Source organism: Emydura macquarii, unplaced genomic scaffold, assembly GCF_026122565.2.
Source record: "Emydura macquarii macquarii isolate MOO-44397 ecotype Brisbane River unplaced genomic scaffold, CSIRO-AGI_Emac_v2 contig_1043, whole genome shotgun sequence".
NCBI lineage: Eukaryota > Metazoa > Chordata > Testudines > Chelidae > Emydura > Emydura macquarii.
The window spans coordinates 16,713,712-16,738,870 of NW_027131180.1; the positions used below are offsets into that span (position 1 = coordinate 16,713,712).

General features: G+C 41.5%; 1 protein-coding gene across 1 annotated transcript in view; it reads right to left on the reverse strand.

The window, feature by feature from the left end:
• LOC137151102 (high affinity cGMP-specific 3',5'-cyclic phosphodiesterase 9A-like) overlaps window positions 1–13,216 on the reverse strand; it is a 37,829-nt gene extending 24,613 nt beyond the window's left edge. The window contains exon 1 of the mRNA XM_067545327.1: window positions 12,869–13,216. Within this exon, the coding sequence (XP_067401428.1) occupies window positions 12,869–12,937 (69 nt within the window). The 5' untranslated portion in view covers window positions 12,938–13,216. The remainder of the gene's footprint in view (window positions 1–12,868) is intronic.
• Window positions 13,217–25,159: the final 11,943 nt, after the last annotated feature.

The following is a 25,159-nucleotide window of genomic DNA, read 5'->3' on the forward strand; positions in this document are numbered from 1 at the left end:
TGAGCGAATTCTAATTTTTGCCTAAACTGTTTGACCCCAAAGAATGCCCTTTATACTTTTGTACACAAAAATGATGTTAAAAGAACATTATTAAGGTTTCAAAGACAAACCTAAAAAGATGTCAGTTTAAAAATTTCCATAAGTCAGGAAATGCCAGAGTAGGTTTTCCATGCAACCCATTTCTGCATTTGTGTTACAGTAGTCTTTAATTACATGATCACATACTATTTTTTTCCACAGAACCCCTGCCTCATTCGAAGGATGGTTTGTTCTGGAGAGTAATCAGGATTGTGTAGCAAAGAAGGCTGTTGTCTGTCAGACCCCTGCTTCATTTGCTGCAGAAGCTGGAAGGTGTGGGAAGGGGATTGCAGGAAGAGAAAGGACACTCTCATGGTCTTCCTGCAATCCGCTACCTCATTCCTTCCACCACACAGACCCCTGCCATTTGAGCTAACAGAGTAACTGATAGCAGTAGGAGGAGATCGTCATCATCTCTGTAGCTCAGCACTAGATGGCGACGAGACACTTTCCAGTGGGTTTCGCATATATTTGCTGACAGCAAAGGAATGGTGAGACTCAGGGAGCTTGCTTTCCACTCCTGGCTCCGGCTGGGAGTGTGCTGCATTGGGCATGAAGTCTTCTGCTCATTCCGCACGAGCACGTCCCCTTCTCCAACCTCAGTCCTGGCTCCTCATCCCAGGCTCATTCTCTTCACTTTGCAGCTCCCAGTCTCTAGGCCTCAGGCTTCTCATCCCACTCCCAATCTCCTTACTCAGCCAGTCCCAGTTCTCCTCCACCCTGGCCTCCAGTTGCCGCCTCCATTCCCAAGCTTTTTCCCTTGCTTCCTCGTCCAACCTCACAGTTCTCTCTTGCCTCTCAGCTTTTTGAACCAGTCTCTCTGTTCAATCAGTTCCACTTCCCCCCGCACCCAGTTCCTCATCAGATCTCTATCCCCTCCCCCCTCACTTCCTTCACTCTGCCCCCCTCAGTCCCATTCTCCATGCACCTACTAGCTTGTACTCCTCTGTCCTCATTACCCTCCCTGGCTTCCAGTCTTAGTCTCCCTCCTGCCCCAACTCCTGCTCTGATCCAGGTCTCCCTCCCCATACCGATTCCCAGTCTTCCCTCCCCATTGCCTTCCCTGGCTCCCAGTCCCAGTCTCCCCATAAGCCTCAGTCCCAGTTTCCCCTCTCCCTTCCATCAACCTCCAGCTACACTGAGTTCTAATATAACCCTTGTTCTAATCTATTCTCCCTGCCTCCCCTCAGATCTGGCTCTTGTCCTCGCAGCACCCTCCTCCTCACTCTCTGCGCTGAGCAGGGGGGGTGACTGCGGATAGATAAGCTGCCTACGTGCAGTTCCAGTACCTGGGCTCAGATTTACTTTGGCCTGCAGCAGCCCAGAGCTGCAATTGCAGGAAATGTCCTGCTCCCATCTGGGCTGTAACATGCCTAGTGCTGATGGAATCTTCAGGGGATTTAGCTGCTAAAATCTAAGAAGTCTCTACTGAGCACGTGCAAACTGAAATTTTTCAAAAGGCTTATAACTTGGCCAAATTTGGGCAGATTTTCACAGGGATGGCAAAAGACACATCCCTGACAGAAAAAACAAATTTCAAGTCCCTGCTCCAAAGCGTGGCACCACTCCCCTCTGCCTACACATTAGACAATTTCAAAGAAAATGTATCAGAAGTTGTTTAACATGGGCAAAACTTATTTTTCCCTATTCTTGTTCTCAGATATGGCTGAGCAGTTTTGGTTGTTTTGTTTATTAAAACAAATACATAAACTCCGCCTGAAGCAGGCATCCAACATGGACCATTTCAACTCATATAGTCAAAGTTTGGCAAAATTATAAGCAAATGAAAACAGTATCTTATAATGTGACATATCAGGCAGCCTTAATAATAAGTAGTGCTACAAGCCCCACCTATCATATCAAGACTCAATCTTGTATTGATACTTGCAGCCCTAAGCATTCAAAAATAATAATTTAGACTAAAAAATGAGATTGGTTTCAAAATCATGAGATACAAAAATATATATACAGATATTGGGTTCTTATTTATCTTCTGTTTTTTGAGCCTTTAGGTGTCATGTTGGCAAGCTTTTCTACACAACACTGTGGGCAGAAACTTAACTCCTCTCCCTCACACCCAACAATGAAATTAGAAATTTTCACATAATAAGATGATTCCAGGAGCTGGGGATTTAACACACAAGTATCGCAAGAGTCATCATAAAATTGTAAGAGTTGGTTCTGGCACTAAAGTGCGTGAGATGTGTGATGCTGTGTAAGACATGCTACCTTTTAAACCAATGTTTCATATTCCAGTCTCTGGCAGAAGTTAAAGAATCTCATTGTAGTAGTGTGGCGTGTGGTCTTTGTTGTTGTTTTTTTTTTTAATAATAAGAGAAAGGGATAATGTTAGTGCCCCCAAAAGGCTTTCAAGGATTGATAGAGCAGCACAAGTCTATCTTATACATTTCCACACTCATTCAACTATCTAGATTAAATTTTACAGGACTGAACAATTTGATCATAAAAACCTGAGGCAGATAATTACCAGTTTTTACACGTTATTTGGTAAGTAATCAGCATCAAGAACCAATCTGTCCTATCTGGCCATTTTGATAATCACCACAGTGATGGACCTTAGTTTATTACAGTCCAGCTACAATCAAAGCAGTAAAACAAGGTTTAAAATATATTTTTAATCAGATCAGATATGACTGAAATCATGTTCTTAGTAAAACACAGAATCTTACCGAGGTGCTAGCTACTAAAACTGTCTGACACAATATCATAAGTCCATTATTGTACTAACAACTGATAAATATAATTGAGGAGACGATGGTAATTGCAGCTGAACTTAGAATGAACTTTTGTGACATGCTGGGAGTGCTAGTTTAGGTGTCCGGGGTTCTCATTCTGGAAATCAATTATTAGTGGCCAGAATAGAGGAGAGTGGGATAAGATAAAAATATTCTGGAAGCACTAAAGGTCAGAAAGCCAGCCTGTTTCATGAAGGAAAAACATAGGGCTTTCAATGAAGCCAGGATGAATTTTACAAAGTTCCTTTTTCTCCAGATAATAATGAAAGAGTGAGAAGCATAACAAAGTTAGGCAATAAAGATATTACTTTGTGGTTACATTTAAGTGGACTATGGGCTAGATTCCTAAATGTTTGTTGGTCTTTTCCAAGTTTGATAGAAACTGTGATTCATAAATCAATCGTTGCATTTTGATAAGCAGCTCAAGATTTGAATGATTGTCTTTAGGGTATTTTTTTTAAACCAATCATTTTATGCTATAAGAGGCACCCGCGATCTCTCCTGATTGTTTGAAAACAGAAGGAAGCCAAACAGTCAGCCAGCAAGCATATATTGCTGGGAAATGATAAATTGTCCTGTGATTACCTGAACATTCTTACTACCAGTGAAGTTGATGGGAGTTTTTCTGGTGACTTCTCAGTGGGAAAAGGGTTGGGTCCTTTGTTCTGAGCATGATGTGGTGAATTATTTTGCCCTACGGCCTACATAATAACATAGTAGTAGCCTTTCCATTTCACATCACGTGTAAGTCGTGGGGCAGTGGACTTTGGGCATGTGTATGCCCTTGAGCGCCTCAGCATATTCTGAGAAGCCCATTCACTCAGAGCCCTCTTATTTCAGAGACATTAGCAATTTTCACTATCTGTGGGTGAACCACAGCAATAATTAGCTTGCAACCATCCATTGCCACAGCACCAGCAGTTGGTTTGCCAATGGCAAACTAATTAGCCACCGACCTGTCACAATCTGTGGTAACTGCTTCCAGATGGCAATAGCAACTCATTTCTGGCCTCTCTCAAGTGCATGTCTGGTGCTTACAGGCCAAAGGACGCTCATCACACACTCCAGAAAGGCATCTTTCCTGATGCAGAAGTTCTAGAACTACAGCTGGTCATCCTAGGTCTGCATGATGACTCAGTCTCTCACTCAGTGCTTGTGGTCCTGCTCCAGAACTGCCAGTCAGCATACAGGGATTCCACAGATATTAAAAGTTGCATTAACTATTGCCACTGCTCCATATCTGCATGCAGCCTGCATGATCTCCTTAGCAAGGTCTGCCACCGCTTTCTCAGGATGACAAGCTGCTGCTGAAATGTCCTCAATTGTGTCTCATGCCGTCTCTGTCTTGAGTTGCATTAATGCCAACATCTCAGAGTAGGAGTCATGGCTTGCTACAGATTGGGAGGGAGGTCCGTCATGGACAGAAATCTAGAGCATGCCAAGTACTTTGAGTTGGTGGGCTAAGACCACTTCCACATACGTGCCCAGGAAGGACAAACACATTATCCCACAATATGCTTAAAAAAAAGTGGCACAGCTAAAAGCAGCACTAAGAAATATGGGATATACACCCAGAAGTCCTGGGGTCTTACACTAGTGAGTAAAATACCAGTGTGGACGCAACAATTCCACTGTGGCTTTTCACTGTGGACACTCACACTCTAGGTAGGCCAACCTGGATGCCAATCACTTGAGTTACCTCTTCAGTGCAGACATTCCCCAAATCACGTGACTGCAGTGAAGGGTACTGGGTTGGCACTCTGACTGAATTTTTCTATTTATCCATAGAAGAGATAGAACACAGGCAGTAGCAATTCAGGTTGCCATACACTGTCCCAGAAACACACCTCAGCTTGCCTTGGAGAACTGACATCTAGGGTTTAGTTGAGGCAATATAGTCATTCAGTCACTGGCTTCTTTGTTAACTCCACCAGCAAAGGTGACAATTAGGCCAATCATGATCACAGGGACTCTTATCTGTTGGGAACTGGACTGGTGCCACCGGGTTAATTTCAAATAGACCTCTTGTTGTAGCAACTTTTGGTGAATACAAATTTGAACTGGACTCGAACTCACCACCTTGAGATAAAAGATTCTGTTTCATCAGCTATTCCCTTCCCTGCCTGGTTCCCTGCAGAAATGCTGTCACAACGTTCTCTTTATTTAACTATCAAAGCCAGATCAATTTTGTTATTTTATTCTCGTTCTCTTTTAACAGCACTCTAAAGGAAGGGGAGGAGGGGGCAGAGCAAGAGAGTTAAGTCTGAATTTGCAGATAGCTCAGTAACTCCTTCAAGATCCCCAACCACATATAAATCCAGTTAACTGGCTCTCCCTTGTGTATGTGCCAGACAGCAATGGAAGGAATATGATCCTCAAAAACATTACAATGTCTGCAGTTCGTTTGCTTCTGCCATTCTAAGGTTAACCTTTTCCACATTTCAGCCTCTGTTGCTCCCTTGTCTTTAGAGGAGTTTCCAATAGGCTTAGAAAAAAGGACAGCAAAACCAGTCATCATTTAGTATTTTGCACAACCATTTTAATAAGCCTCCAGCAAAAACCAACATCTAGCCATTTAATTTAAGCACAGACTATGCTCTGATTGCTGCTGAGGGCAACATGAAGCAAGGAAAAGAAGCAGAGTGACTAATGAGATGACGGAGACTTTCTGGAGTGGAAATAATATTTGGGATTAAGCATGCAATGAGTGTGAAATAGGCCACTGACTCAACGCTAATGCTTATTGACTGGGTTTTGGGTCACATCCACAATGAGATTATTCTGGTGACTTTTTCAGACAAAGGTCCTTTCTGTCTTAGTACCTTCTGTATATCTCTGGCAGGTGTCAAAGATCTCATGGTACTTTTCAGAAAGGGTAAAGATTAATAATCCTAGTGTTTTACCAAATATTCCCACTCAATAAAACACAGTTTTATGTTCCAGGCTAAGCAGCAGCTAGTACTACGTAGACAATATCTGCTCTGATTACTCACAGGTCTCTGCCATACCAGTTTATAACTAATTACTTTGTATTGCACTTTGGGATATGGACACCATGAGTAGGAAACACCCTGTATAAGCCCAAATTCTGTTCTATATTTGGCTTCAGAGTATCTCATCCTCTGCATGTCCTAAAGTCTATCTATATTGATTTTTGTTGATAATTGGCTTTTGTTTCACTTTTTCAACAAGCATTTGAATTTTTTTCCTGGTAAAATTCCTAATTGAGTAGAGCAAAAAATACCTTCAAAACAAGCCTATTTTTGGCTTCCAGTCCTTTGCACAATGGTATCAACTTGTTGGATATGACATCACTGGCCCTTGGATGATGTATTTTTCAGTCAGTACAATAGGCAGAGTTCAGGCTCACTGTCAAACAGTGCCGAGTTTCTGACCTTTTAAAACTATCTAAAATGCTTATGTCTGTAGAATAACACTGCAGCATAGCTTGTTGTACAACATACCATAATAAGCCAGCAGATGGTGCCTAAGTGCAGGCAGTGACGTCTTGGTGGATCAATGGCCAAGAGGGGCAAAAACCGGAGGATTCCAGGACAGTTGGGAGGAGCCGGCGGAGAGGCAGGGGGGAGAGGGAGGATTATGTTGCACTGGATGTTGGTGTGTGTGAGCCTGGGAAACAGGCCTGCGATGGACACTGCTAGACTGGGACTGGTGGTGAACACTTTGGCTTCAGACTCACGTGTGTCCCAAGGGCAGGTGAAGGCTGAGTAGCCAAGGAGCAAGGTACTTCAACAGGCCAGAGGTCTAGATTGAGCAGTGCAGCCCACTAGGCTAGCGCATCTTAGCTCTATGTGTGCCACTGGTGTGATATGAGGCTTCAGGTGGGGGAGCGAAGATTTTGGGTACCTTTGGGGGGCTGGAAGAGGCGCGATTATGTTATCATTTCACTGTTGCTATTGAAGTCCCTTCAGTCCCCCACCCTCTTTCGGCCCGTTGGCCTATACCCATTCCCTTGCTTAATATTCCTTTATATAAATGGTCTCAGAACTCCTGTGTGCACAATTGGGGCTTTGGTGTGAGGGGGTTCTGGATCCATGTAAACAAAGGGGGTCTATGCCCAAGCCAAAGAGAAATAAGTTCAGACACATGCCACCTTAGGACATCTACCAGCACCTGTGTCCACTGCAGAGAAGGGGTGGGGGGCTTTGGCACAATACAATGCTTTATTGTGTAATGTTTCTTGTCTAGGCTGTGAAAAGTGTTACTGAATTGCAATTTTCACAGAAGAATTTTGAACTGCTGAGTAAGACGTCTGATGTGAAGTTTCTGTCATCATGATTATCCTTTTCTCCCCAACAGCCTTAAATGGATATATCAATGTGAGATAGGATCCAGAGGATTTAAATACTACAGTGTTGAAATCACTGGGGAAAAAGAAAATTTTTTCTAAATTTGTAATCAGATGGTTTTCTTAAGATTGGTACTTTCTCAGCTTCTTATTAGTTATATTTCTCAATCAGAGATAAAAGTCCACTCTAAAACCTCACTTTTAAATACCATCTGAGTTTAGGAGTGCTTGAAATTCAGATCCAAGTAGTATAACTTGAGCCCATCTCTATCCAAAATATCAGTTTTATTCTCCATTATTTCCCAACCTAATTAATAGTTGGGCAAGTACTCACGTGTACACATGTGGGACTCCTCCTATGAATTAAGAACATGTGTAAAAGTTGGCTGGACTAGGGCCTCTATACGTGCAGCATTCAGTAATGCAAAAATAATTTGTCATCCTTAATCTGATCAGTTTGTCACTTTTCTAAATTAGATTTTCTTTATTAAAAACAAGTCTAATTTAGAGTGTTATACAGTTTGGATCAGACAGCAATATAAAAATGACATAGCAAACTTTGGAAATCTCGTAAGTTTGCTATAATTTAAGTATCCATAACATAGTTACAGTTGTTTTAATTGGAAAAAACAAAACTAAGCAAAACAAACAATTTACCCCCCACCCCAACCCGACAACTGGTAACATAGGACCAAAGTATCTTAACTTTGTTCTGCTCATCATGAACTTTTGGAAGATGACTCTTCAGTGTCCTGCAGTGCAGGTCAGGGAGACCAAAAGTAGGTTGAATTTCATAGGTAGGTCTTTTTTTTTTTTTTTAAAAGGTTGTTTTTCTCTTTTGGCGTCCAAGGCACCTCTTATTTTAATGGTAAAATGACTCCAAACTTCATTTACTTCCTGAAGAGTAACAAAAAATGAGCCTGGGTGGTTTCCTCAAAACTTGGATGAGACCAGTGCTCTTTTCTTTTCCTTTAAATCATTTTTCATGCCCACTCAATTTACCGTTCTTGGGTCTAGCGACAAATAGGATGTTAAGAAAGACATTTTTTTTAGAAATCCTTCTCAGATTAAATGATTTTCCCCATTAACTGCCACTGCTCATCATACTTGGAGTGAAACCACTCCACTGAGACACTTAAACATGATACCCCACGGGAGCCACCCCAACTGGAATTATTGCCATTTGGCAGTTATGCTTTGTGGCCACTGACTCCATAGGGTTATCTGACTGACATACGTACTGTGCCTTAGCCTCCCTGTGGAAAAAAATATCCCTGGAAGAATGGTTCTGTTTGTGGATGGCTGAGCAGTAGCACCTTCAAAAAGAACCACAATTATTATTATTTTTTTTTAAATCAACACTTATGAAGAGACAAGACAGCCTCAAGGTTTAGCTCCGGACCCAGAGGCCAAACATCCCAAACGCATTTGGATTGGTCTATTTTACAAAGGCCAACTTGACTGGAAATCCAGAACACGATTCATATTCTCAACCCCACTTCAGCATGTGGGGCTTTGGGCGTGGGGTTGTGGTTCTTGCCTATTTCTAGTGATAAGCAGAGAGTAAAGAGGACTCTCCAGTTGCAAAGCTAGAGTAGACGTCACTTCCATGCTGCCTTGAAGCAGAGCCAGATTGTACCACATGCTACCTTTACCACGACAAAAGCAGTCTACGACACAGTTGGGCCGCAAGCCTGTTTCACAATTGTATTTTATCCACTGAGATTTCTGGAGCATAGAGAAGGGCTTTGTAACCTGACAATTTGCCTTATGCCTGTGGCGGAGAAGAGCCTTTAAAAATCAGGCAGGGCTTATTTGGTACCAGATAGGAAAGGCACCCTATTGAAACTCCATTTCTAATTCATTCTAAGACTAAACGACCTCTTTGAAATAGATCCTGCTGTTCTTTTCCAGGCATGCTTCAATTCACAATACTAGAAAGGCTTTGACCTTGCCTCTTGCGCAAACGAAGCAGGAATCTCCCCTATTCACCTCTCATCACAAATATCGCTTCGCCCTTATTCGGTTCTGGCAGGGGGTCATTCGGCTGGGTTTCTCTCCTGTCTTCCCCCCACCAGCCCATGCCATTTTTATCTATTACCAGCTTGAAGTTTTCTTCTGATTGCTTCTGAAAGCTGTTCCTCCACTTATCATTTTCAGGAATTTCATCTGTCATGCTCATTTAACCCATCTTTCCCTCAAGTGGAGTCTCTGCTGGTCCAAGGGAACAAGAAACTCTGGTTTAGGACTTTATGTAGTCGGTTCTCCATGGGTACCACGTACTAAGACTCATCACACTGACATTTAGGATCTTAGGATGTGAGAGGTTAGAAACGGAAGAGGCTTGCTAGATCACTAAGCCCATCCTGCCGTCCAGGAGCAGGAAGTCCCTTCTACGGGATGTATCCCATGTTAATCTGATGCTCCTCTTGAGCATAGCCAAAAGGCTCTTCTTTTAAAGGCATATTTAACCATGTTAATGGAGTAATCAGTTACTTCCGAAAGGAGCAGAGCTTGAAAAGACATGGCTCTTAAAAAGCACGTTGCAAAATATAGGCCCCAGTCGTTGGGTCTGAATAAGCTGTGCTTTGCTGACAGGGGAAGCAAAGGTGGCCAAATGCTAACTTCATGCTTCCTTGACACCCAGGGTGCCGGAGACTGGTGGGGTCCCTGAAGTAAACTGGAGAAGACCTAAGCTCTAACTTATGCTAAGTGGTAATGGCTCCCAAGGGGCTGTTATGCTGTCCGGAGATCACTGCAGGGCAGAAAGACTCTGGCTGCAGCTCCATCCCTCTCTGGATTGATGGGCTTTATTCTCAGTTCAAGCTCCAGTCTTGGTTTTTTACAATCCTGGCTGTCAGAGGCTGGAGATGCAGCAGACGCTGCACATTGAGCACCCACATGGAAGGGGAAAAAGCATCTTGTTTCACCTCTAGCCAGTGGCCCTGATTGTCTGAGGGTGAGTGGCAATCTACTCTGGGGGGAGACGCATTCAGCGTTCCTTGCAGGAAGGAAGGTCACAACAGTGAGAACATGACTTCTGACCATAGCAGCTTTCGGTTATGGGCAGCGTCTATGCCCCAAACCGCCCTGAAGCGCAATTTTCCAACCAAGGCATTGTAGCAGGCAGGATACTTTTGTGGGAAAGCAAAAGAGAGGGAGAGAAAAGGGGGATCCCAGAGCAGAAAATGTGGAGTGATGCATACTCTTATGACTTGATGTATGGACTCATGATGTGATGTATGGAATCTGCCAGGACTTTAAAAAAAAAAAAAAAAAAAAAAGGAAGGGCAGGGTGGGGATTATTGCTTTGTTATACTGCACTCATGGGATGAGGCAGTTTGTCTAGCATTGGAAAGCCAGTACAGTGGCTTTCCTAGATCACTGCCCTCCGTTCATCCCCTACTGCTGGGTTTTCAAGCACTTTCATTTTACAAACTACTAGGAAGGGCTTCAAAGCCCAACACACTGGGAGTCCTGGTCTAGCAGTTGGAGCAAAAGGCTGACTCAGGACTCACTGGGAAGGTCACGTAACTTCTTTGTGCCTCAGTTTACCTAACAGTACACTTACCTGCTAGGATGCGATGCTTAATTAAATGTTAATGTTTTCCAATCTTTTCAGATATTCAGGAGTAATGTGCGACATTCCAGATTCTCAGGTATAATACTCAATGGACCTGATTTTCCTCTCACTTAAACCAGTGTAAATGAGGAGTAAACCCCACAGAAGTCAATAGTGTATCCCAATGTAAAACTGGTCTGAGGTCAGAATCAGGCCATGTAAATGCAAAAGTAATTAATATCATCATATGCCCACCTCCATTGCAATACTATGAAATGTTCACCAGTTCAGTTATACTTTGGAACTAAATCCTTTCAGACTCAGCAAACAATTTTATAAATTATCGTATTTCAGTACTGGCTCAAGTAAGGAGGAGCTCAGCATTAGTTTAATGAGCTCCCTCTAGAAATCACAAATAATGCATTCCTTGGAAGATTACAGATTCCTTTCCTCTAATTATGTCTTTACTAAGGAGGCATGCGGATTTGCGATATGCTCTGCTTACCCCTGAATGAACCCCCATTTACTCTGTATTTTTACTGCAGGAATTCTTCCAAACATTGCACAGATGGAATTTCACATCTGACAATGGAAACAGATAATGTGTATTGAGCAAAATTTATATTGCTTGAGTTTGCATTGCTATTTCATGCAGTCATGCCTCTCGTGTATTCTTCTGTGATACAATTACTCTGCAGAGACTAATCCTGGGAAATGCCCAATTTTTAGCAGGAGTAAGTGACAAAATATTATTTAGTAACTATTTCGTAAATGTGCTCCATTTTTTAAAAATAGAAAACAAAAGGTTTTAATTTTTATTTTTAAACTTCACACCGCAAGTGTCATTTCCTTGGATTATTAGTTAACGAGCTCTACTACACTGTGGCAAAACATAAATCCTCCCTCCTGTTTAACAGAGTTCGGATGCTCCTTTCTGCCAGTGATGAAGAGCTGATAGCAGCTGAGCTTTCACCTTCAACTCAAAGCCCCCAAATTGATGAAGTGACGATATTCTGCTCTGGGAAAACTTGTGCAGCTCTTCATTATCCAAGGTCTTATTTTGACTACATTCCTGATCCTTTACTTGCATGCTTCTGTGAGCTTGCCTCATGCAGGAGATTTGGTTAAGTCTCATAGGTGACCAGAGCAGTTAGGTGGGGGACCACGGGCAAAGGAGAAACACTTTGATAGGACTACGGGCAGCTACTCCTAAATTACCTGTTTATAAGGTCATTTAAATACATGGAAGAAGTGGTTAATACTGTTTCTTTCCAAAAGAAATGCCGAGGCTGGGTGAAATAATAATTTAGACTTGAACCTTAAGAGATGGATATTTTGAATTTTGCAAGCCAGAGTGAGATCACTCTTTAATAGCTTAGCGTCTTCTATTTACTGTATAAGGTAAGGCACTTGATTTGTGGCTGAAAGATGATCTAGGGTGAATTAGTAATAGAAACAGTAGGGTATTTATGCATAAAATCGATGTCTAATATATTCCTCATATTCTGAACTATGTGTTTCTTTTAGTTAGTATATTCATTCCTCAGTACAGGGACTGCGTCTTCCTCTATGTCCTGTATAGCATAGAGCACACAATCAATACTAAAATTTGAAGTTTTGATAAAAGTTTACTGATATGTAAGAAGAACTTTGCCAATGTTATTGGCCCCCTGCTGAGATATAAATACATACAGCATAATAATGAAATAGCTTCCTACCATTTATAGTATATTTTAAAATATCTTCCTACCGTTTATATCTGTGTGCTAGACAATCTCAAAAGAATGCAACATAGCTTCCTTACCAGTTACTGTTGATCATGTGAAAACCAGGAAAGCACCTTTCCACACACAAACTTTGCAAACACCTTAAGGGCTGCTCTTGTAGAATAATCTTGGAAGACTACAAAACCAGGAATTCACACATCTGCATTGAATCCCTGCAGCACTGAGAGTCCTGACTACACTTAAAAAAAAAAATTCATTCACAAAACAGAAGTAACTCAAGAGCATTTTACAAAGAGTCAGTATCCTTGCTAGAGCTGAATACAAGCACATTTATAGCTCACATTTACATAAAAAGGTCACAGTAAATCCAGCCTGCCATCATTGCTGCTGCTGCTTACTGAAAGAGACCCCAGTTTGTGAAAAATAAGAAAAGTACCTTTTGAATTCTTCCATCAATATCCAAATAAATACACTTGGGCCGGTAAGTTGAGGAGCCGGATCCCATCTTGCTATAGTTGGACTTTTACTGTACTTTCTCACAGTCAATTATACAGCAGGAAAAAGGATTAGCCAAACAAAGCTGAGCCACCACTGCCTGATACTTTAGTGTCTTTGCTCTTCTATATACCACAGTCTCATGCTGTGAAGGTCCCTCCTCTAACATGCATGCATTTGTCTGTGGGTGTGTGTGCACACCACCGCCTCTTAGAGAAAAGAAAAACTGACTCCCGCAGCCTTGGACAGGGAAAGACAGGCTTCAGATCCTGTCTTCAAGTGCCCTCCTGATTCCCATAGCAACCCCTTTTGGCTTCAGAGCTGAAAGCTTGTGGGCAATCACTCTCTAACACTGTACTGTAGAGTGGGGCTTGATTAGTTGCTTTCAACAGGCAAGACAAAGTACCGCTTATCACTGGGAAGATCCTCTACATTAGACTGCAGTCAGTGTCACTCATTTTGATGGTGAACTGGAAACAGAATCATCAATTAACATCTATGCTTTCAGTAACCTTTCTATACATTTTAAATGTGACAGACTCCAAGCTGCACTGAATGCTGACACAACCCATTAAAAAAAAAAACCAAAAACCATGTAGCCAGAGTAGGGATTGATCCAGCTAAAACTAAGCAGTTTCTTTTATATACCACCTTTGCATAGAACAGAAGACAGGAAAGAAAGAGTTACAGTAATAAAATGTAGATTCACAGCCAAATGTTTGAAGAAAACAAAGCTTGTCTGTTGCGATTGTCCAATGTCCTAAATGCAATTCCTCTGTTTAAAGAAATCTGTAGTTAGGGGAATGTGTGCCACTCACATTTGAAAACAGTCTAAAAACTGGAGGGAGCAATACATTTGCTCTTTGATTCAAAGTGAATTCCAAATGCCATCTGCTGAATGTCTGTCTTGTTTTGCATTGTCAGTGTCTGTGGGGCACAAGAACAGTGGTTGGCAATGCTCAGTGGAAGTGTAAAGAGACTTTCAGAGACAGTGATTTCTCTGACTTCACTAGGCAGACACCATCAGGCAAGCTGCAAGTATGTAGTGCTGCTGGAAATAGTGCATTAGGTTACAGTTATTTCTAAGTGCTTCCTGTGGCTTTTGGTGCTTCTGCAGCTGAATGAATAATAAAATATTTCACAAACTTTTGCATGGCAGCCCAAAGGAGGCTATGGAAGATGGGAAATAGTGGATGCACTGAGGGACCAATTCTGCCTCTCTTATTCACATGGAGGTTCCTATTGTATGCGCTGATGTCAATGGGACTACATTTGTAATAAGGTACTCCTCAGTATGAAAGAAAGTGTCAGTGCTGGGCTCTAAGTAACTAAGGAAAAGGACCACTGACAGTTAGAAGTGAGTCAGAACCTGCAGGCCTTTCTCAAGCAGAACTCTCAGATTTAAATGGGAGCTTTGCCCGAGTAATAAGTACAGATCAGACCCACAAAGGCAGACAGAGAATCTTTATAAAATGAGGACATACATAACAATGGTTTACAGAACTCTGAGATCTTATAATATGTACTCTTATTTCATAACCTCATTGTAGTTTTTATAAAACTTGGTTAAAGATAAGCAGATTTTTAAAATTCTCTGTAACAAACTCCATGGCAGGTTAGGAGCAGGGTTTGAATGTTAGCCATTTAGCACCAAAACTCACATCTCCAACACTTAAGCTAAAGGAAAATCTCCATTACATAGCAGTAGTAGTAGGTTGTTATCCTTTATTGTATAGCTCCTAGACAGAAGGGGGCATGACACACACTTTGTCAGCATCATTCACTCTCCCTGCTGATTTGTTTAGTACAATATTCTGTTATTGGAGCTCACATACATCTTCATACATTTAATCAATAAACTTGGGTATTAGTTATACCACTCACCTGCTTTTGCATTTGTCCAGTTTTCTCAGTCCTCTGTTCCTTTCAAAACACTTTTATCACCTTGAGCTGGAGATAACCGCCCCTCATCCCAAGCACCTAGCCAAATAGAACATGCCCAGGTTAGTATTCAGAAAAATGCAAAAAATTCCTCCAGTTCTCATTTCAGGTTCAATTTTGATCATGCATGCCACTTCACTGAACTTCAATAGTATTTCTAACTATCTATGAGTCTAGTTTTTACAACCTGCCTTCTGTTTTTGCACCTGTAATCATTTATATAGGTACATTAAGAATACAGCACATCATCCAAACAATCTATATATTGGTTAAAGCACCCATTTACTTAAAACACTGTGTGACTGGTGAATCATACACATTAGCAATGAAAGAGACCTAAATATTAGAGAGGAGAGGTGACAGAGTCCATCTCCATGACAATATTGGATTGTACCCAAAGGAACATTTTTGGTAGTATTCTGCTCAGCCTTGTTTTAAATGTCCCAAGTGCTGGACTGATGGGGGTATCTCCCAGTTCCTTTAGTACACTTTTCCTTTGTCTAATGGATCTCCAGGTTAATGAATTTCTTCCTAATACTTTGCCTAAATTTTCCCTCTCTTAACTGTGTCCCATTGCTCCCACTTGCATCTTTTTGTGCCAGCCTAAATAATTCCTTATCTTCCTTGGTGCCTGATCTAAAGCCCATTGAAGTCAGTGGAAAGACTCCAGTGACTTTTGGCCATTGGATCCAGTTCCTGGTGCTTAGTTTATTCGTTTAGTTAACGTTTAGATTGAAAACTCTGCCTATTCCTAGCACTCCGTGTGCTAACAAGTTTTAAATAAAAAGGCATGAAAATACAACGCACTCACACACAAACCCAAATAAAATAACTCTGAAGGCTCCCTACCCAAAGATCAGCTAGTAGATAATTCCTCATCCCTCTACACATCTCAGCCCTCCTTCAGAGTTCAAGGAAACAAATGCACCTTGCAACACATTCTGAAGAACACCACATTCAGACTGCTGTATGTGTATACTGCATCTGGAGAGGCCATCACCAGCTTAGGTAGACACATGCTAGCTTTGATCAAGCCAGTGCTTTAATAATAGAGGGCAGCCCCAAGCAGCGGGATGGGCTAGCTGCCTGAATACATACCCAGGGTCTTGGCCAGGATTGTACGCCAGTAGCTTGGGCAGGCGAGAGTGGTAGTGAATTCCAAAAGCCAGGGCCGTCAGAAGGAACCAACTGCCAGCTCCCCTCTCCTTATAAGCCAAAAAGGCTCCAGCTAGAGTGTCTTCACTGGCTGTAGATGAGGCAACCAGCAAGTTCCTAGCTCTTCAGGGATTTATATAGGACAAAACCAACAATTTAAACCCTTCAGTAACAGGGTTTCAGATTATTACTCCCCCCAAGATAGGAGTTTGCATTTTTCAGTGTTGAACCTTGTTTTGTTGTTATTTTCTGCCGCTATTTTGGCTCTCCGTCCTCACAGAGACAGGGTATCACCTGTGAATTTCCCTTAATATGCTGTTTACTCTCTCTTCATGATCATTAATGAAGATGTGAGGAGAGATAATACAGTGATCCACTTTGGCCCTGGAATCTATGATAAGCTGGACCGGACCCAGCACCTTTTGTACCCCAGTAGATCTTTCTCCTGACTTGATGAATTGCCATGTGCCATTGCCCTTTTCTTGTGGCTATAGAATTTAAAAATCTCTAAAGCAAACTAGTCCTGCTCTCTGCCCATGCATATTTTTCCCTACTGTACATTTACCCAGTGTTTTGTCCGCCAGCCGGTTTTAAATCCATGGGACTACATTCCTATCCAAGACCATTAGAAGTAATTCTGAGCATAAGACTTCGGGCTTGTCTACATTTTAAATGCGATAGCAGCATCACTGCAGTGCTTCAGTACACTCCCTGCACCTACAGGAGGTGTTCTCCATCCACATAGCCAATCCACCTCCTTGAGAGGTGGTAGCTAAGGTCGATGGACAAATGCTTAATCAATTTAGTGTTGTCTACACTGAGGGTTAGGTCGGCTTAATTATGTTGCTCCAAGGTGTGGATTTTTCATACTCCTGAGTGACGTAGTTAAGCTGACTTAATTTTCTAGTGTAGACCAGGCCTTTGTGAAACTGGGTGCAACCATTCAGCGCACTAGAGCTGTGCCCAGAAATTCTGGCAGGGGAGGCAGAGGCATCTTTCATCAAGGCCACTGAGGGAAAACCTCTGTACTCACGGAAAGCGCTGTGGGTTCTTCAGCATCCATGAAGGAGAGACAGGACTGCAGTTTTTAAAGCTTCATCTGAAAGAGACACAGAGACAAGTGGAAATGGAAATGTATGTATCTGCCTCAGAAACATGGAGGGCCAGGTGCTGGTTTTAGCATGGTTTGAACCAACCGTTTCAGGAAGTTTAGTTATTTCTTGGGATTAGGTCATGTAGCTGACCCCTCTGCTAAAGTACAGGCAGATTATTAAAAAGAAATCAAACACATTTTTCATGCCTATTTTGTATCTCTGCCTCTCATTTTGCTTCCTCTGCCTCACTTGTGTCCTTTTTCCCATTTCTGAGCTTCTTCTATAAGCCTCTCTCTCAGGTTTGTCTTTCACCAGGCTCCTTTAATAGACTCATAGAAGATTAGGGTTGGAAGGGACCTCAGAAGGTCATCTAGTGACACCCTCTGCTCAAACCAGGACCAATGCCAACTAAATCATCCCAGCCAGGGCTTTGTCAAGCTGCACCTTAAAAACCTCTAAGGATGGAGATTCCACCACCTCCCTAGGTAATCCATTCCAATGCTTCACACCCTCTTAGTGAAAAAGTTTTCCTAATATCCAACCTAGACCTCCCCCATTGCAACTTGAGACCATTGCTCAAATGTTTTGTCATCTACTACCACTGAGAACACCCTAGCTCCATCCTCCCTGGACTTTCAGATAGTTAAAGGCTGCTATCAAATCCCCTCTCACTCTTTTCTTTTGCAGAGTAAACAAGCTTAGTTCCCTCAGCCTCTCTTCATAAGTCTTGTGCTCCAGTCCCCTAATCATTTTTGTTGCTCTCTGCTGGACTCTCTCCAATTTGTCCACATCCTTTCTGTGTGTGTGTGTGTGTGTGTGTGTGTGTGTGTGGGATGGGGGGGCAAAACTAGACACAATACTCCAAATGTGGCCTCACCAGTGGCGAATAGAGGGGAATAAGCATTTCCCTCAATCTGCTGGGAATGCTCCTACTAATGCAGCCCAATATGCCATTAGCCTTCTAAGCAACAAGGGCACATTGTTGACTTACATCCAACTTCTTGTCCACTGAAACCCCCAAGTCCTTTTCTTCAGAACTGCTGTCTAGGTAGTTGGTCCCCAGTCTGTAGCCGTGCATGGGATTCTTCCATCCTAAGTGCAGGACTCTGCACTTGTCCTTGTTGAACCTCATCGGATTTCTTCTGGCCCAATCCTCCAATTTGTCTAGGTCATTCTGTATCCTATCCCAACCCTCCAGTTTAGTGTCATCTGCAAACTTGCTGAGGGTGCAATCCACACCATTCTCCAGATCATTAATGAAGATATTGAACAAAACCGGTCCCAGCACCGACCTCTGAGGCACTCTACCTATTACCTGCTGCCAACTAGACATCAAGCCATTGATCACTACCTGTTGAGCCCCATGATCTAGCCAGTTTTCTGTCCATCTTATAGTCCATTCATCCAACCCATACTTCAACTTACTGATAAGAATACTGTGGGAGACCGTAACAAAAGCTTTGATAAAGGTATATCACGTCCACCACTCTCCCCACACCCACATAGCCAGTCATCTCATCATAGAAGGCAATCAGGTTGGTCAGGCATGACTTGCCCTTGGTGAATCCATGTTGATTGATCACCTTCCTCTCTTCCAAGGGCCTCAAAATGGATACCTTGAGGACCTGCTTCATGATTTTTCCAGGGACTGAGGTGAAGCTGATTGGTCTGTAGTTCCCTGGATCCTCCTTCTTCCCTTTTTTGAAGATGGGCACTATATCTGCCTTTTTCCAATCATCCGGGACCTCCCCCAGTCACCATGAGTTTTCAGAGATAATGGCCAATGACTCTGCAATCACATCAACCAACTCCAGCCACATGGCATGCACTTCCATTATTGCAGTCAGTCTGGACACCAGCCTCATTTCCCCCTACCTGCCAAAAATCCATTCAAAATGCTGCTGCCAGGATCATCTTCTTGGCTCACTGCTTAGACCTACATATCCTCCTCCATTAGCTCTCCCTGCTCCGTTGCAAGCTCCTACTCTTTGCCTTGAAAGCTCTTCACCACTTAATCCCCACTGCTGATCAGATCTACTCACTTATTGAGACATCGACCCTCTCCTTTGCTCCTGGCCTCAATGCACTTCCCCCTTACACAACTTTGTGTGTTCTCCCCAGCCATCCCTCCCATGCATGGGGAAAAAAGTCCCCCTTAAAATATGCAGGATGCCTTAAATCCCTCCTTTAAACCTGCCTTTGTTGTGATGCCTACAAATCGCTACCATCTGGCATTGGTTAGGCAAGTCACATTCTCAGACTTCTCCTTTAATGGAGAACTCTGATTTATTGTTACCAAATGTCCCACCTCCACCCCCGTTTCATACAAATGTTGTAGGCTGTCTACCTGGTAGCTTGCCAGCTCTCTGGAGCTTTGGCTATCTGAATTGATACTTGCCCTGTACAGAGCCTAGCACAATGGAGTCCTGATTCTTTATCAGGACTCCTAGATGCTACTGTAACATAAATAAATACCGACTGATCATTTAAAAGCAGTAATGCCTATATACTATTTCACTCTCTTTACAAATATCATTAGAACTACTGCACTAATGATTTTCCTTAGCATATCAAAGATTGGCAGATGCCAGTTCATGGGTTCTTGCAGACGAGGTAAATCCCAGCAAAGTCTATGGGCCCAATTTTGCAAATATTGCTAGAGGATGTAGTGCTGCAAATAGTCTCATCCACTACATTGACTTCAAGGGAGCTATTTACTGCAGTAAGAACTCTGCTCAGTAATAAGAGTTTGCAGGATCGGGGTCAAAGCTGATGGTTTCGGACGCAGTGGATGGGTGGGTGATTTTATTGTATAGCAGGTCTACTCTCGTTCTTGTCTAGCAGAGATTAAGCTGTTGCAGTTAAAGTTTATTATTACTGATATAAATGCATGCTATATTAGACTCTCTGTCATCCCAAAAGGATCCCAAAGCACTCTAATTTTAAACTGAAATACACACCAAGAGCAATGACATGGAAAACAGCAGCAGCTTCACAGCACACAGCAGTTCTAGAGAACAGTTTAGGACAGGAAATTAATAATACTGTATCCAACTGAAACTAAAGAGGGAATATCGTAAATGAAGCTAAATTTGGCCAGGGCACTGAGGTTAATACCCCTATTTTGGTTGTCTAGACCCCAGTTACATCTTAGCTGAAGACAGACTTTAAAAAAAAAAAAAAAACAACATATATAGAGATAAAGAAAAAATACAATTTTTGCAAAATGAACACAGTGATGCATTGCTAAAACAAGGTAAAGATTTCTGAGGACACCTCTACAGTGCAAAACAAAACAAAACAAAACAAAAAAATCCACAAACAGGCAGCATATCTTACAGCCCAACTCAGGCCTGGGGGGGCCTCACACTACAGGGCTAAAAATAACAGTGTAGACATTCCTGCCAAGTTTCTGAGACCCACTCCCCCTTGCTAGGATTCATAATCTGAGTGAGAATGTCTACACTGCTATTTTTAGCCCAGTACAAGCAAGACTAAGACTAAGACCTGAGCTATGGAGACTTGCTGCTGTGGGTTTTGTTTGGTTGGGTTTTTTTGTGGAAATTTACACATACCCTGAGATACAATATTTTAAAAGACAGGCCAGTACAGAATAGGAATATAGATAAGAAGTCATATATTAGGATGCAAATCATGCTTTTTTGTGAGACATTGTCCTAGATTTAAACCCATTTTCCCTTTCAAGAATACACTTAAGCAAGACTCTACGGACCAGTCCTCCAAATGCAAGGGGCAATTTGAAAAACCCCTTTCCTACATTCCATTTCACAACATTTTTAATAAGAAAATTGAAATATTAATGAATATTAATTCGAGGCAGTGCAGACCTTCCAATGTTTTAAAGTGCCTATGTTTACAAAATTCATTGTACTTCTCATTAGTTCAATAAAAGTCATACTGATTTAATGAAATTTCAGTGAATTTCTCAATTTTTTATTTATTTATTTATACAAAAATTTTAAAGACTATGCTTTACTTCTATTTTTTAAAAAAACATTCACCGTTAAAAGACAACTTTTTGGGCTGGTGATATCTGAAGTATATCATTTATTAACCTGAAGGGCAGTTTTCATGGAAAAAAATAGAAAAAACTCACACAAAACCCATCACATTTGAATGTCAAAAATGTGATTATAAAATTACTCAGTTGGGAGACCACATGACACAAAGTTAGAGAACCAGCCAGTGCTAAAGTACTTTCCTGAATATGTGCCATTAAAAGGGGATGTGACTTTTTCTACTTACATCTGAATCTCCCTTGCTGCGCCTGCATCAATATTTACATTATAAACAGGTTCTTTGGAGAGTTCCCTGTTGCAAACATTGGTTGAAATGCAGTTGAAACAGGCACACAATTTTTCAGACAAACTTTCACAAAAATCTCACGGTCATACACTGCCCTGTATTTGAACATGGAACTCCTCATGGATGTAAATGGAAGTTATTTGTCCTGAGTGAGGTCAGTGTATGGCGTTTACTTTGCAGCAGTGACAGCAGAAGTAAATTCAAACTCTTTGGCCTGTGCTTGCATCTTTGCTGTGTGTCAGTTAAAAAACTAGGGGAAGAACACAGCACTAAAATCAAAGTGCTCTGGGTGTGGGAGATTCTTCCTGTTTATGAAAGCCGATATCTATCAGACTGTTTAGCATTTGCTACCTTTTGTGCCTAAATATACTCCAAGCAGAATCATTTTTTTTTTAAATATCAATTTAGCCAGTTTTTAAGTATGTTAAAAAGATCTCCCAGTTTCTGGTAGCTTCTTCAGAATGACTGATTTTAAGAAAGCTACTTTGACACCTTGCAAAGCCCAACCTTTTTTGCCATTTTCCATTACAAAAGGAAGTTCAAGCAGACAGGTGTTTATTGAAAATTTATAATCATCTGCTTGTAACAGGGTGCGGAGACTTGGTAGAACAAAGAAGTGCTGAGATGAATAATTCTGTTTCCTGGTTGCACTAAGGGTATCCTGCACAACAGGCTATAGCTATCTCATCTCTAAGCAGTTTTCCTTAAAACTCTCTTTTCCTTCTTCCCATAGAAAGTCCCTTCTTAAATGTAATACTTGCCCAAACCATGGCACCATCTGCTGGCAACCTCCAATATTGCAGAATGACACCAAACTTCCTACCCAACTTGTTGTGTTGTCTTTGTTTTTTGGTCCCCCTTCTCTCATCTCACCTCTTCTACCCACTGCAATCCTTCAACTACATAATCTCCCTGCTTATCACACTCCTTTATCTCGCTTTTCTCTTTTCTACGACTCTCCTTCATTTACCCTGTCCCCCTCTTACTCCAACAATCCATTCCTATTTATTGTCGGTACTTATATTTCCCTCTTTGCCGCTGTATGTGAGTGCCTCACAATCTTGCACATTGTAAATTGTGCACTCTTCTACAATATGAAGTATAAATGTTCTAACTAGCTCCTGGGGAAGTAATCAGAATACTGGCTTCCAAATCCAGAGCTTCAGGGAAAACTCAACCTTAAAATCTGTCAGGATTTATTTTCTCAAGGTAATGGAAGAATTAACAGACATAGCTGGAAACTTCGATAGCTGGTGGGCAACAAATCAAATTAACTGTGTCTAGAGATGCTTGTTGGATCACACAGAGAGATTATAGCCAAGAAATGGAAAATTAAAGTCCCTCCACTGACTAAAACTGGCTGACTCTTGGTGCAAGGAAGTCTGGACTGGAGGCAACCATATGTCTCCTATTTTGAGCTATAAACAAAATCATGCATCATTTTATATCCTGCAGGAAATAAGATAATTTAGACACAAGGACTATAAGGTAACATTTGAACAGGTTCATCCGGCTAAGTGAATTACAGGTTTATCTGTAAATAGGGTACTTATTTGTACTTTCCATCTTTCTAAGTGGATTCCGGACATCACAATAAAAAGAGTCTGCAAAAGTCTGGAAATACTTAGAGTAAAAAGAGGCACTGATATTTTCATTAAAAAAGAACAAGAGTCCTGTAGCCCCTTAAAGACTAACAAATTTCTGCGCGCATAAGCTTTCATGGGCTGCAACCCACTTCGTCAGATGCACGAGACATGCATGCATCTGACGAAGTGGGTTGCAGCCCACGAAAGCTTATGCCCGCAGAAATTTGTTAGTCTTTAAGGTGCTACAGGAATTTCGTTGTTTTTGCTGTATACAGACGAACACGGCTACCCCTCTGATATTTTCATAGTATTATCAGCTCTGAATACCACGGGTAGTGCATTATTGTGGACCTTGGATGAAGAGTCAGTCAGAATGAAAGGATCCACAGACCTGATATAGTGTCCAAAAAAAGAAAAGTCTCAAACATGCTGGATGTGTGAAATCTTACATGGTTTGGATGACAGAGTGGGAGAATCTCTCTTTGTTTTGGTAATATTGTATATATTTCTCTCTCACATGTTCATTTTGCAGAACAGTTATAAAGACAGTAGTTGTATATTATTGCTGCCCTCTCCCAAGGGAATTACACACAAAATCTTTACGCATAAGGGTCTACATTAATTTCAAAAGGGGAAGACAATCTAGAGGCAAGATTACTGCAGCAGCTGTAAGTCACCCTTTTGTACCTCAACTATAGTCTGCAAGATTAGCCGTTGCTGGCAGACTTTTTTTTTTTTTCCCCTTACAATCTCAAGATATATTGGGAAAAATAAAAATGGATGTGATATACAAAACTAAATTGATTTGCTTTACAAGACACTTCCAGGGCCTCACTTTCATCTGTCCCACACCAGTACATCTCAATTAGCAAGGACGAGTTACTTCTAATTTACACCCACGTACAATAAATGAGATCAGAATCAGCTGCATGAAGTCTGCTATGTCAGTATAGGAAGAGCTAGCTTACATAATTCACTGTATGATATAAAAACTGATTCCTTTATCTTATAATATGCAATACATAACATTCACATTTTTGTTCTATGCGCATATGATTCTGCACCGTTTACACTAACATGCAGAGATATGTATGCTTTTTCAACACAGAGTCAGAGAATCAACATATCAGAGCGTTATGATGGCATAGTATGGCGATATACCCACTTATACAAAGGTACAAGAAGAGGCAGAATATTTTACCAAAGGAAGAGGATAAGATCCACATAAACATAAAGGGTAGGCTTAGCACTGAGTGCTTCTCATTTGTTTCAGGTGAGCGCTGAAAAGTGTCTGAAGCAGATGAGAATAGTGGTAAATCAAGGACAGGTGAGCCTCCGAGTTCAATTTTTTGTAAACATCTCAAACTTTTTTTGGGTTCCCCAAATTAGTCTGAGTTCATTAATCTTTTTTCTTCTAATTTAAAACTTGTTTTTTCCCTAGGTTGATTTAACTAGACGACCCCCCTGCCCACCAGCGTGTTGATTGGCATTGCCAGCTCCAAGCATCCCAAAATCAGGAATCAGGGCCAAAAAAGAAGGTTTGGCTTAAAAAAGATCAAGAGAGTTTAAAAAAAATAATAGATCTGGGCTCTTTTTCTTTTCCTTCTGGTTTCTTCGCCTTTAGGGTGCACTCAGGCCACATTTTCAAACATTTCTTTGCAACCATGAAGGCTAGAATTTTTATTTGTAAAAATGAAACCTAGGAATCTCATGTAACCACAACATGACTTCAGCTGCGACTGAGGCTTGAAGTCAAACACTGAATGTGGCAAAACTAGTGATATGATGGTGAGAGTTGGTAACACAGTAATAACGAAGCTAGGTGACCAACAAGTGGGTGGCCTGTATATGACATTCACACTGTATTTATTGATTCATTAGAATTTTTCTTTGCTACTTTTCTCCCACTCTCTGCCCTATTTCCCACCTTTGCTCTACTGGGTTCCCCTCTTTGCTCTTGTTTTCACAGTCTCTTCTGAGTCAAACAGGAGCATAATAACATTTGATTTATAGGTCAATTTTCAAGCTTGTAATATCACCACAGATTATTAAATTTGGGAAAACCAGCTCATCCATTCCTACCTCTTGCAAAGTTTAGACCCTACACGAAGGCATTCCTAATATGCACTG